This window comes from Nerophis ophidion, linkage group LG18 (genome assembly GCF_033978795.1).
Source record: "Nerophis ophidion isolate RoL-2023_Sa linkage group LG18, RoL_Noph_v1.0, whole genome shotgun sequence".
In the NCBI taxonomy this organism is placed as follows: domain Eukaryota; kingdom Metazoa; phylum Chordata; class Actinopteri; order Syngnathiformes; family Syngnathidae; genus Nerophis; species Nerophis ophidion.
In genome coordinates this window covers 4,702,717-4,717,223 of record NC_084628.1, presented here as the reverse complement: position 1 = coordinate 4,717,223, position 14,507 = coordinate 4,702,717, and the positions used below count along the sequence as shown (strand labels likewise).

General features: G+C 43.3%; 1 protein-coding gene across 1 annotated transcript in view; it reads right to left on the bottom strand.

The window, feature by feature from the left end:
* tmprss13a (transmembrane serine protease 13a) overlaps nucleotides 1–14,507 on the bottom strand; it is a 70,829-nt gene that overhangs the window by 16,383 nt on the left and 39,939 nt on the right. Inside the window, exons 7-9 of the mRNA XM_061878582.1 lie at nucleotides 12,528–12,571; nucleotides 1,914–2,076; nucleotides 1,638–1,816 (exon numbers count right to left, since the gene is read on the bottom strand). Coding sequence (XP_061734566.1) covers nucleotides 1,638–1,816; nucleotides 1,914–2,076; nucleotides 12,528–12,571 — 386 coding nt within the window. The remainder of the gene's footprint in view (nucleotides 1–1,637; nucleotides 1,817–1,913; nucleotides 2,077–12,527; nucleotides 12,572–14,507) is intronic.

The window sequence follows — 14,507 nt, the reverse complement described above, 5'->3', positions numbered from 1 at the left end:
GATTGGAATCAGACAGTAATGATGATAACGCCCACATTTTCAAATGGAGGAGAAAAAAAGTTGTCCTTTCTGTACAATACCACATGAAAGTGGTTGGTTTTTGGCATCTCATTCATCCAGCTTCCATACACTTTACAAGAAAAACATTGGCGGCAAATTCCGTAGCTTGCTTGATTGACATTCACGGCACCCGAGGGTCTTGTGAGATGACGCTGGCTGCTGCCAGTTCACTATTATGAAAAAATGACAGAGAGGAAGGCGAGAAACACTTTTTATTTCAACAGACTTTCGCGCCGTCCCTTCCGTCAAAACTCTAAAGGCCGACTGCACATTTCCTATCTTCACAATAAAAGCCCTGCTTCATGCTGCCTGCGCTAACAAAATAAGAGTCTCAGAAAGCTGGCGTGCACAAGTGATGTGCACGCCAGCTTTCTGAGGGATCGCTTGTGCACGCCAGTTTTCCGAGACTCTGTATTTAGTTAGCGCAGGCAGCATGAAGCAGGGCTTTTATTGTGAAGATAGGAAATGTGCAGTCGGCCTTTAGAGTTTTGACGGAAGGTACGGCGCGAGAGTCTGTTGAAATAAAAAGTGTTTCTCGCCTTCCTCTCGGTCATTTTTAATAATAATGATCTTGCAGCAGCCAGCGTCATCTCACAAGACCCTCCGGTACCGTGAATGTCATTTAAGTGACGTCTTGGTGAAGATTGATGGTCACTAATTTTTAGGTCTATTTTTTTAAAAGCCTGGCTGGACATCGACTGACACACCCCCCGCGGTCGACTGGTAGCTCGCGATCGACGTAATGGGCACCCCTGCTCTAGCCTTTAAATAGACCTCCTTTTTAGACCAGTTGATCTGCCGCGTCTTTTCTTTTTCTCCTATGTCCCCCCCTCCCTTGTGGAGGGGGACCGGTCCGATGACCACGGATGAAGTACTGGCTGTCCAGAGTCGAGACCCAGGATGGACCGCTCGCCTGTGTATGGGTTGGGGACATCTCTACGCTGCTGATCCGCCTCCGCTTGGGATGGTTTCCTGTGGACGGGACTCTCGCTGCTGTCTTGGATCCGCTTTGAACTGAACTCTCGCGGCTGTGTTGGAGCCACTATGGATTGAACTTTCACAGTATCATGTTTGACTCGCTCGACATCCATTGCTTTCGGTCCCCTAGAGGCGGGGGGTTGCCCACATTTGAGGTCCTCTCCAAGGTTTCTCATAGTCAGCATTGTCACTGGCGTCCCACTGGGTGTGAGTTCTCCTTGCCCTTATGTGGGTTCTTCAGAGGATGTCGTAGTTGTAATGGTTTGTACAGTCCTTTGAGACATTTGTGATATAGGGCTATATAAATAAACATTAATTGATTGATTGATTCTATTCTATCTATTCTTCTACTCCCAGTTGTGTGGGTGTTTTGATGATCAGCATACATTTTGCATATCAATGAAGCCAGAGACACAAAACTGCTCACTTAACAGACGCAATCCACTTTGCACACGTTTAGTCGATCAGCTTTGCCTGTGGTATCAAGTTTGCACATTTTAGTACACGCAAACCTTTAATAAATCAAGCCCTTAGTCGTGTACACAATTTGTGTTACACTCGGCATTGACGTAAGTGATCATAGCGCAACTTTTACCAACCGTCGAAATCAACTGGAGCGGTCAGCTTGAGCAGAGCGACATCCAGATCGTTGGTCCTGTTGTCGTAGTTTTCATTCAGTATGATACTCTCAACCAGGAAGGGCTGAGGTAGATCATCCAGAGACACGGCGCCTCCGTACACTTGCCAAAACTGGGGCGATTGCATCGAAGGGAAATTCCTGAACGGTGGATAAACATTATTATAGTCATTCGTCTTTTGATTTTTTTTTTTTAGTGGAAGGCAAACTGAAGCTTCGTCTTGCGATAGACACTCACCCTGGGAAGCAGTGGGCGGCAGTCAGCACGAAATCGGGCGCAATCAGGACCCCTCCACACACATGGGAGCCCCTAAAGTGCAGAGATAACTGCCAAGGCCACTGACCCCTCTGTGCAACGCTGCCTCCGACGATGCGAGATGTGGACTGCTGTCGGCCACAGTCTGTGAAAGGGGATACCAGTTTTTTATTCTACACATTATCATCACCTTAGTTGTTGTTGAGTACACTCTGGCATGTTTTAGTAGTAGTAGCGGCATATAGCGCATTCAAACTGGACTTTTTGGAAGTATAAAAGGAAATGTGGATGTGATGTCAAAATCCAGCCATCCGCTTATCAGTGGTCGGGTCGCGGGGGCAGCAGCCTAAGCAGGGAAGCCCAGACTTCCCTCTCCCCAGCCACTTCGTCCAGCTCTTCCCGGGGGATCCCGAGGCGTTCCCAGGCCAGCCGGGAGACATAAAGGCGTGGATGAAACACAATTTTCTCCAACTAAACAGCTCCAAAACTGAAGCCCCACATCAGACTCAGTCGTACACCATCACCAGCATCACCTTCTCCGACCACGACATTCACCTCTCACCCTCAGTCACTAATCTGGGTGTTAAGACGGACCCTCACCCGACCTTTGAAGCTCAAATCAAACAACTGTGCAAGACCTGCTTCTACCACCTCAGGAACATTGCAAAACTCCGCCCCTCACTCGCTCTCTCTGATGCCGAGAGGCTCGTCCACGCCTTTGTCTCCTCCAGGCTCGACGACTGCAACGCACTTCTTGTCAGGATCCCCAGCAAGAACACCCAGAAGCTGCAGTACATACAAAATAGTGCTGCGGGGATCCTGATGAGAGTGCGGAAACATGACCACATCACACCAACTCTCAAATCCCTTCACTGGCTGCCTGTTCCATTCAGGATTGAATTCAAAAGTGCCTCCATGGAAATGCCCCCCCTCTACCTCAAGGAACTGCTCACCCCCAAATCCTCCACACGACACCTCCGTTCCATACAGGCTAACCTCCTCCAACCTCCACGGACAAAGTTTCGAACAATGGGAGACCGGGCTTTCTGCTCCGCTGCTCCCAGTCTGTGGAACGCTCTCCCTGACCACCTGAGGGCACCTCAGACTGTGGATGCTTTTAAAAAAGGCTTAAAAACCCATCTTTTTAAAAAAAAAGCCTTTCTATAGACATGCATGCTGGTTGTAGCTATTGGGCTGTTTCTAGTTTTATATTTTATTTATTTTTATTATTACTATTTTTTTACTCTGTGGCACTTTGAGGTTGTTTGCTCAACGTAAAGTGCTTTTTACAAATAAAATCTATTATTATTATTATTAGTCTTCCCAACGTGTCCTGGGTCTTCCCCGTGGCCTCCTACCGGTTGGACGTGCCCTAAACACCTCCCTAGGGAGACGTTCAGGTGGCATCCTGACCAGATGCCCGAACCACCTCATCTGGCTCCTCTCGATGTTGAGGAGCAGCGGCTTTACTTTTAGCTCCTGCCGGATGACAGAGCTTCTCACGTAATTTCTAAAGGCGGAGGAAACCCATTTTGGCCGCTTGTACCCGTTATCTTGTCCTTTCGGTCATAACCCAAAAGCTCACGGCCATAAGTGAGGATGGGAACGTAGATCGACCGGTAAATTGAGAGCTTTGCCTTCCGGCTCAGCTCCTTCTTCACCACAACGGATCGGTACAACGTCCGCATTACTGAAGACGCCGCACCGATCCGCCTGTCGATCTCACGATCCACTCTTCCCTCACTCGTGAACAAGACTCCGAGGTACTTAAACTCCTCCACTTGGGGCAGGGTCTCCTCCCCAACCCGGAGATGGCACTCCACTCTTTTCTGGGCGAGAACCATGGACTCGGACTTGGAGGTGCTGATTCTGGTTGCTGGATGTTAAAATGCCACAATTATTAAACTTAAGATTAAGTACATTATTTTCATTAAATAAAATGTTAATATTGTACTGTTTTGTACACAACCCTATTTAAAATTAATTGCGAGACTGTGGTAAAATAAAACTAATATTTAATGCACGGGTGTTTAAAGGCCTACTGAAATGAGATGTTCTTATTTAAACGGGGATAGCAGGTCCATTCTATGTGTCATACTTGATCATTTCGCGATATTGCCATATTTTTGCTGAAAGGATTTAGTAGAGAACATCGACGATAAAGTTCGCAATTTTTGGTCGTTAATAAAAAAGCCTTGCCTGTACCGGAAGTAGCAGACGATGTCCGCGCGACGTCACGGGTTGTGGAGCTCCTCACATCCTCACATTGTTTACAATCATAGCCAGCAGCAGCTAGAGCGATTCGGACAGAGAAAGCGACATTCATTTGAGCGAGGATGAAAGATTTGTGGATGAGGAAATTTAGAGTGAAGAACTAGAAGAAAAAAAAAAGGCGATTGCAGTCAGAGCGATTCAGATGTTATTAGACACATTTCCCAGGATAATTGTGGAAAAACACAATTATCCTGGTGAGATAATACAGTACCTAAAGTCGGAGGGGTGTGTTGTCGCCAGAGTCTCTGAGGGAATTAAGTCACGCGCTTTAGCAGGACGAAGCCTCGCTGGTGTCTCCGGTAAGACCACAATTTTCTCACCGAAAACTGCCGGTTGACATTTGGTCGCGATCCAGGTTCGCTTGACCGCTCTGATCCATAGTAAAGCTTCACATTCGGGAATTTTAAACAAGGAAACACTGTGTGTTTGTGTGGCTAAAGGCTAAAAGATTCCCACCTCCATCTTTCTACTTTGACTTCTCCATTATTAATTGAACAAAGTGCAAAAGATTCAGCAACACAGATGTCCAGAATACTGTGTAATTATGCGATTAAAGCAGACTACTTATAGCTGGGATCGGGCAGTAACAATATGTCCTTTACAATCCGAGACGTCACGCGCACACGTCATCATACTTGTCATCATACCGACGTTTTCAACAGGATACTTTGCGTGAAATTTAAAATTGCAATTTTGTAAACTAAAAAGTGTTGCAATGTTAATATTTCATCATTGATATATAAACTATCAGACTGCGTGGTCGGTAGTAGTGGCTTTCAGTAGGCCTTTAAAGTATTGCCTAATGTTTATTAGCGTTTGGACCCCAGAAGGGACAAGCGGTAGAAAATGGATGGATGGATGGATTTGTAATATGATTCCATATGAGCACAGTGGTTACACAGCTAACAGTGCTAAGAGTTGTCACGCTAGCACCTAGCTCAGGGGTGTCAAACTAATTTTAGCTCAGGGGCCACGTGGAGGAAAACCAAATCCCACCTTGTCCGGACTGGTAAAATCATTGCATAATAATTGAAAAACAAAAACAACTTAAAATTGTTACTTTGGCCAAAAATAGAACAAGCTCATTCTTAAAATGTCCATCCCATCCGTTAATTTTCTACCACTTGTCCCTTTCGAGGTCGTGGGGCGTCGCTGGAACCGATCTCAGCTGCATTCGGGCAGAAGGCGGGGTACACCCAGGACCAGACCTGGGCAATTGTTTAGACTCGGGGGCCAAATTTAGACAAAAAAATGTGTCCGGGAGCCGGTATATCTGATTTTTAGGAACACTAATATAAAACCTCACAATAATGTCTGATTGAATGCTAAAAAACTTTTTGGACAGACCGTCTTAAAAAACAATGTAATTTGACATTTTTCTATGAAGGATAAAACACTGACTACTGACAACACATGAAGGTCACACCCCCTTTTGATCGACATATTTTACAATGAAGTGAAACACAACAAATACTGAAACATGAACGCAAAGAGTACAAAATAAAGCCACCTAAAATCTGAAAAATCTGATATTTGCTGAATTTCCCTCAGGGATCAATAAAGTACTTTCTATTGTATTATATTCTATTGTTAATATCACTAAATTTTAGAACTTTGTTGTGAAAATCTCCTACTGCGTCTATGGAAACGCTTCCTGCCCACACTGCTTGGTGCCTCGTCTGAGCTGCTGTGACGTAGATGACCATAGTAACTAATTAGTAGGGCTGCAAATCTTTGGGTGTCCCACGATTCAATTCAATATCGATTCTTTGGGTCACGATTCGACTCAAAATCGATTTTTTTTTTTCAATTCAACACGATTCTTGATTCCAAAACGATATTTTCCCAATTTAAAAGGATTCTCTATTCATTTAATACAGGGGTGCCCACACTTTTTCTGCAGGCGAGCTACTTTTCAATTGACCAACTCGAGGGGATCTACCTCATTTATATATATCATTTATATTTATTTATTTATGAAAGAGACATTTTTGTAAACAAGTTAAATGTGTTTAATGATAATACAAGCATGTGTAACACATATAGATGTATTTCTTTCACAAAGACAAGAATATAAGTTGGTGTATTACCTGATTCTGATGACTTGCATTGATTGGAATCAGACAGTAATGACACCCGGCCGTGGACGTACACCTCCGACTATCAGGTACTGTTAAACTCACTAAAACACTAGCAACACAATAGAAAGATAAGGAATTTCCCAGAATTATCCAAGTAAATGTCTCTAAAAACATATGAATCTGTCTCAATGCAATTTTATTTTTTTTTCCTAGCTATCAATATCCTCAAACACGAATCTTTCATCCTCGCTGAAATTAATGGGGCACTTGTCGTTTTCTCGGTCCGAATAGCACTTTTTGTTGGAGGCTCCAATTAAAAATAATGTGAATATATGAGGAGCCATCAACATGTGACGTCATCGTCCGCGACTTCCGGTAGAGCAAGGCTTTTCTCCAGTTGCGAACTTTATCGTGGATGTTCTCTACTAAATCCTCTCAGCAAAAATATGGCAATATCGCGAAATAATCAAGTATGACGTAGAATGGACCTTATATCCCCGTTTAAATAAGAAAATCTCATTCCAGTAGGCCTTTTAGGTCATACTCTTGTTTGCTAGCGGCTACAATTTCAGTACTATTGAAGATCTTTGCTCCGTCTCAACTCTGTGGTAATATTCTCTTCACAAAATACAACCAATAGTACGTTAATGTTAAATCTTACTTGTGAAAAGTAATCCTCCCGATTCCTATTTTCAACAGTCCGGTCATTTGAGCAGGAAAACGCCGAACACCATCTTTGTTTTCTACCCGTCAACTGTCAGTTTAGCCTGCTCGTCGGCTCCTCGTCACCACTTCAAGATGGCGGCCCAATTTCTCGCCTCACAGCAGCCAATGCTGCGTTTACTTATAAGCTGTCTATGTTAACTTTAATTAAACACACTACTGTTAGTCTTTCGCCATCCACAACGGAAGCAGCCGATCGCCCTCACCTGCGTTTATTGGAGTATCTTCAGCCAATCCAGAGGGCGCTTTAAAGTCAGCTGACACATCATTTGAAATAGGCTAACTCGATTACACTTTAAATAGCTATTGCGACATCCAGTGGACATATTTAGAACAGCAGCGAACAGGTTTTATCCGGCTCGCAGGATGAGTCAAATATGTTAAAAAAAACAATTTTAAAAGGTGAAACCAATAAAACAGTAAATAGAAATAATAAAAAAAAAAAAACACCGAGGACCACACAACTGTTAAAAGACAAACAATAAAATGAGTTTGCGAAGTATAAAAATTAACCTGCAATTTTTGAATGAAAGAAAAAGCTGTTCTAAATGTGTCCACTAGATGTCACAATAGCAATTCTTCACATGTGTAAAAAAAACAAACAAAAAAAAAACACGCGATGTTAGTACATCAGTGGAGGAAAATGATCAAACTACATAAATGACATCCTTTAATTTGATTTTTATATTATTATAATTTTATCTTGATAGATTGAAACTTCACACCAATGAGTTGACGGGTGAACAAAATCACGTAATTTATTTCAGAAAGTATCAAAAACGACAAATAAAGATAGAATACTACAAACCGCAACATGTAAGTGTAAAAAAACAACAACATTATGATTTGTGCATTTTCAGAATCTGCTTGTTCTATTTCTTAACAAAGAAAATGATCTGAGGTTGTCTTTATTTTTAAGTTATCCTGCCGGGATTTTACCAGTCCGCTTGGGAGTAGATTTTTTCTCAATGTGGCCCCCCATCGAAAATGAGTTTGACACCCCTGGTTTAACGTTTCACGCTTTGCATTGGACTTGGTGATTTATGGCTTAGACTCAGCAGCTCGGCCATGGAAAATCATTCCATGAAGCTCTCTGCGTACTGTATGTGGGCTAATCGGAAGGTCACATGAAGTTTGGATCTCTTTAGCAACTGACTGTGCCGAAAGTCTTTGCACTATGCGCTTCAGCATCCGCTGACCCCTCTCCGTCAGTTTACGTGGACCTACCACTTGGTGGCTGAGTTGCTGTTGTTCCCAAACTTTTCATTTTTCTTATAATAAAGTTAAGTTTGGAATATTTAGAAGCGAGGAAATTTCCCAACTAGATATGTTGCACAGATGGCATCCTATGACCCACCCTCTGTCAGTTTACATGGCCTACCACTTGGTGGCTGAGTTGCTGTTGTTCCCAAACTTTTCACTTTTCTTATAATAAAGTTAACTTTTGAATATTTAGGAGCGAGGAAATTTCCCATCTAGATATGTTGCACAGATGGCATCCTATGACCCACCCTCTGTCAGTTTACATGGCCTACCACTTGGTGGCTGAGTTGCTGTTGTTCCCAAACTTTTCACTTTTTTTATAATAAAGTTAACTTTGGAATATTTAGGAGCGAGGAAATTTCCCAACTAGATATGTTGCACAGATGGCATCCTATGACCCACCCTCTGTCAGTTTACGTGGCCTACCACTTGGTGGCTGAGTTGCTGTTGTTCCCAAACTTTTCATTTTTCTTATAATAAAGTTAAGTTTGGAATATTTAGGAGCGAGGAAATTTCCCATCTAGATATGTTGCACGGATGGCATCCTATGACCCACCCTCTGTCAGTTTACGTGGCCTACCACTTGGTGGCTGAGTTGCTGTTGTTCCCAAACTTTTCATTTTTCTTATAATAAAGTTAAGTTTGGAATATTTAGGAGCGAAGACATTTCCCAACTAGATATGTTGCACAGATGGGATCCTATGACCCCCCTCTGTCAGTTTACGTGGCCTACCACTTGGTGGCTGAGTTGCTATTGTTCCCAAACTTTTCACTTTTTTTATAATAAAGTTAACTTTGGAATATTTAGGAGCGAGGAAATTTCCCATCTAGATATGTTGCACAGATGGCATCCTATGACCCACCCTCTGTCAGTTTACATGGCCTACCACTTGGTGGCTGAGTTGCTGTTGTTCCCAAACTTTTCACTTTTTTTTATAATAAAGTTAACTTTGGAATATTTAGGAGCGAGGACATTTCCCAACTAGATATGTTGCACGGATGGCATCCTATGACCCACCCTCTGTCAGTTTACGTGGCCTACCACTTGGTGGCTGAGTTGCTGTTGTTCCCAAACTTTTCACTTTTCTTATTATGAAGTTAACTTTGGAATATTTAGGAGCGAGTAAATTTCCCAACTGGATTTGTTGCACAGATGGCCTCCTATGACAGAAACAATCTTCATGCCTATGCACTTGATTTTATATACCGGACCAAGTGATTAGAGCATCCGATCCTCCTCATTTGGATGGGTGGCCAAATACTTTTGGCAATATAGTGTACTTGGTCAAATATAGATATCAAAGAAGTGCATCCGGTTTGTGTCAGAGAGGAGGGGTTGATTCAGGAAGGATGACCGCAATTAACTGCACCCGACGTCCATCATCTTGACGATGACCAACAACGTCTAAGAAATGTTCCATACGGCGAAACAGTTTGAGATAATGACTCCCAAAAAAGACTGTGGGCACCTCATGGTTCCGCCTAAAGCAGGCATGTGCTCAATTTCCCAATTTTTGCTCAAGTTTATATTATAGCGTTCCGGTAGAGTTAGTGCTGCAAGGGGTTCTGGGTATTTGTTCTGTTGTGTTTATGTTGTGCTACGGTGCGGGTGTTCTCCCGAAATGCGTTTTGTCATTCTTGTTTGGTGTGGGTTCACAATGTGGCGCATATTTGTAACAGTGTTAAAGTTGTTTATACGGCCACCCTCAGTGTGACCTGTATGGCTGTTGGCCAAGTATGTGTGTGTGAAAGCCGCATATTTTATGTGACTTGGCCAGCACGCTGTGTATATGGAGGAAAAGAGTACGTGACGGCATGTTGTAGAGGACGCTTAAGGCAGTGTCTTTAAGGCACGCTCCCAATATTGTTGTCCGGGTGGAAATCGGGAGAATTGTTGCCCAGGGAGATTTTCGGGAAGGGCACTAAACTTCGGGAGTCTCCCGGGAAAATCAGGAGGGTTGGCAAGCATGAGTATTAGCGGTGAATGTGGTGTTACCGGCGGGCCAGCTCTAATGTTAATTTGATATTGCCTCAAGGGCCAAATGAAATTAAACAGAGTTTGACACCCGTGCCCTACATCCTTTGATTTTTTTCTTCGTATGAGGCCCTTGCGGATTTAGCTGGTTTAGTGTTTTGGATCAAAAAAAAAATCTTATTTAGGCGTTCAGGTGTGAATGACGGTGGGGCGGATGGTATGAGGGGCCTTTAGGGACATTATTCAGAATTACCTCTAACATACACTACTGAAATGCTCTCACATAAACAACTGAAATGTTTTTCTCTCACACACACTCCTGAAACACTCTTATACACACTACTGAAACACTCTTATACACACTACTGAAACACTCTTATACACACTACTGAAATGCTCTCACATAATAAAGTGAAGTGACGTGAATTATATTTATATAGCGCTTTTCTCTAGTGACTCAAAGCGCTTTACATAGGGAAACCCAATATCTAAGTTACATTTAAACCAGTGTGGGTGGCACTGGGAGCAGGTGGGTAAAGTGTCTTGCCCAAGGACACAACGGCAGTGACTAGGATGGTGGAAGCGGGAATCGAACCTGCAACCCTCAAGTTGCTGGCACGGCCACTCTACCAACCGAGCTATACCGCCCCACATAAACAACTGAAATGTTTTTCTCTCACACACACTCCTGAAACACTCTTATACACACTACTGAAACACTCTTACACACACTACTGAAATGCCCATCCATCCATCCATTTTCTACCGCTTATTCCCTTTTGGGGTGGCGGGGGGCGCTGGCGCCTATCTCAACTACTGAAATGCTCTCGCATAAACAACTGAAATGTTTTTCTCTCACACACACTCCTGAAACACTCTTATACACACTACTGAAACACTCTTATACACACTACTGAAATGCTCTCACATAATAAAGTGAAGTGGAGTGAATTATATTTATATAGCGCTTTTCTCTAGTGACTCAAAGCGCTTTACATAGTGAAACCCAATATCTAAGTTACATTTAAACCAGTGTGGGTGGCACTGGGAGCACGTGGGTAAAGTATCTTGCCCAAGGACACAACGGCAGTGACTAGGATGGCGGAAGCGGGAATCGAACCTGCAACCCTCAAGTTGCTGGCACGGCCACTCTACCAACCGAGCTATACCGCCCCACATAAACAACTGAAATGTTTTTCTCTCACACACACTCCTGAAACACTCTTATACACACTACTGAAACACTCTTATACACACTACTGAAACACTCTTATACACACTACTGAAATGCTCTCACATAATAAAGTGAAGTGAAGTGAATTATATTTATATAGCGCTTTTCTCTAGTGACTCAAAGCGCTTTACATAGTGAAACCCAATATCTAAGTTACATTTAAACCAGTGTGGGTGGCACTGGGAGCACGTGGGTAAAGTATCTTGCCCAAGGACACAACGGCAGTGACTAGGATGGCGGAAGCGGGAATCGAACCTGCAACCTTCAAGTTGCTGGCACGGCCACTCTACCAACCGAGCTATACCGCCCCACATAAACAACTGAAATGTTTTTCTCTCACACACACTCCTGAAACACTCTTATACACACTACTGAAACACTCTTATACACACTACTGAAATGCCCTCACATAATAAAGTGAAGTGAAGTGAATTATATTTATATAGCGCTTTTCTCTAGTGACTCAAAGCGCTTTACCTAGGGAAACCCAATATCTAAGTTACATTTAAACCAGTGTGGGTGGCACTGGGAGCAGGTGGGTAAAGTGTCTTGCCCAAGGACACAACGGCAGTGACTAGGATGGTGGAAGCGGGAATCGAACCTGCAACCCTCAAGTTGCTGGCACGGCCACTCTACCAACCGAGCTATACCGCCCCACATAAACAACTGAAATGTTTTTCTCTCACACACACTCCTGAAACACTCTTATACACACTACTGAAACACTCTTACACACACTACTGAAATGCCCATCCATCCATCCATTTTCTACCGCTTATTCCCTTTTGGGGTCACGGGGGGCGCTGGGGCCTACCTCAGCTACTGAAATGCTCTCGCATAAACAACTGAAATGTTTTTCTCTCACACACACGCCTGAAACACTCTTATACACACTACTGAAATACTCTCGCATAAACAACTGAAATGTTTTTCTCTCACACATACTCCTGAAACACTCTTATACACACTACAGTGATGCTCTCACATACACTACTGAAATGCTCTCACATACACTAACGGGCCCTCATAGGACGGTGCCTTCTTACCTACGCACTGCAGGGAGACAATGTTTTGGTCTGGACAGGAGGAACTGTCAAAAAAAGACACATATGTGAGACAAATGAGAAGTACAATGATCTTAGTAAGCACACGTTCATCAGCTTGTGCCTTGATACTGTATGTACAGTTGTCCCTTGCTACAAAACCCCAAAACCAGTGAATTTGGCACTTTGTGTAATTCGGAAATAAAAACAAAATAGATTGATTGGTAAATCCTTTTCAACTTATATTCAATTAATTAGACTCCAAAGACAAGATATTTAATGTTCAAACTGAGATTGTTTTTTTCTGCAAATAATCATTGACTTAGAATTTAATGCAAAACGTCGCAAAAAAGTTGGCACGGGGGCATTTTTACCAGTGTGTTACATGGCCTTTCCTTTTAACAACACTCTGTAAACTTTTGGGAACTGAGGACACCAATATTTGAAACTTTTCAGGTGGAATTCTTTCCCATTCTCGCTTGATGTACAGCTTAAGTGGTTCAACAGTCCGTTGTGGTATTTTGGGCTTCATAATGCGCCACACATTTTCAATGGGAGACAGGTCTGGACTACAGGCGGGCCAGGAAAGTACCCGCACTCTTTTACTACGAAGCCACGCTGTTGAAACACGTGGCTTGGCATTGTCTTGCTGAAATAAGCAGGGGCGTCCATGATAGCGTTGCTTGGATAGCAACATATGTTGCTCCAAAACCTGTATGTATCTTTCAGCATTAATGGTGCCTTCACAGATGTGTAAGTTATCCATGACTTGGGCACTAATGCACCCCCATACCATCACCTATGCTGGCTTTTGAACTTAGCACCGGATGGTTCTTTTCCTCTATGGTCCGGAGGACACGACGTCCACAGTTTCCAAAAACAATTTCAAATGTGGACTCGTCAGACCACAGAACACTTTTCCACTTTGCATCGGTCCATCTTAGATGAGCTCGGGCCGAGTGTTTCCGGGTGTTGTTGATAAATGGCTTTCACTTTGCATGGTAGAGTTTTAACTTGCACTTACAGATGTAGCAACAAACTGTAGCCATTGATAGTGGTTTTCAGAAGTGTTCCTGAGCCCATGTGGTGATATCCTTTACATGCCGATGTCGCTTTTTGATGCAGTACCACCTTAGGGATCGAAGGTCTGTGACATCATCGCTTACGTGCAGTGAATTCTCCAGATTCTCTGAACCTTTTGATGATATTATGGACCGTGGGTGGTGGAATTCCTTAAATTCCTTGCAATAGCTCGTTGACAAATGTCGTTCTTGAACCGTTCGACAATTTGCTCACGCATTTGTTCACAAAGTGGTAACCATCGCCCTATCCTTATTTGTGAATGACTGAGCATTTCATGGAAGCTGCTTTTATACCCACTCATGGCACCCACCTGTTCCCAATTCGCCTGTTCACCCGTGGGATGTACCAAATAATCAATCAATCAATCAATCAATGTTTACTTATATAGCCCTAAATCACTAGTGTCTCAAAGGGCTGCACAAACCACTACGACATCCTCGGTAGGCCCACATAAGGGCAAGGAAAACTCACACCCAGTGGGACGTCGGTGACAATGATGACTATGAGAACATGATACTGTGATACTGTGATACTGATGACTATGAGAACATATGAGAACATGATACTGTGAAAGATCAATCCATAATGGATCCAACACAGTCGCGAGAGTCCAGTCCAAAGCGGATCCAACACAGCAGCGAGAGTCCCGTTCACAGCGGAGCCAGCAGGAAACCATCCCAAGCGGAGGCTGATCAGCAGCGCAGAGATGTCCCCAGCCGATACACAGGCGAGCAGTACATGGCCACCGGATCGGACCGGACTCCCTCCACAAAGGAGAGTGGGACATAGAAAAAGAAAAGAAACGGCAGATCAACTGGTCTAAAAAGGGAGTCTATTTAAAGGCTATTTAAAGGATTAAGTGTTTGATGAGCATTCCTCAACTTTCTCAGTCTTTTTTGT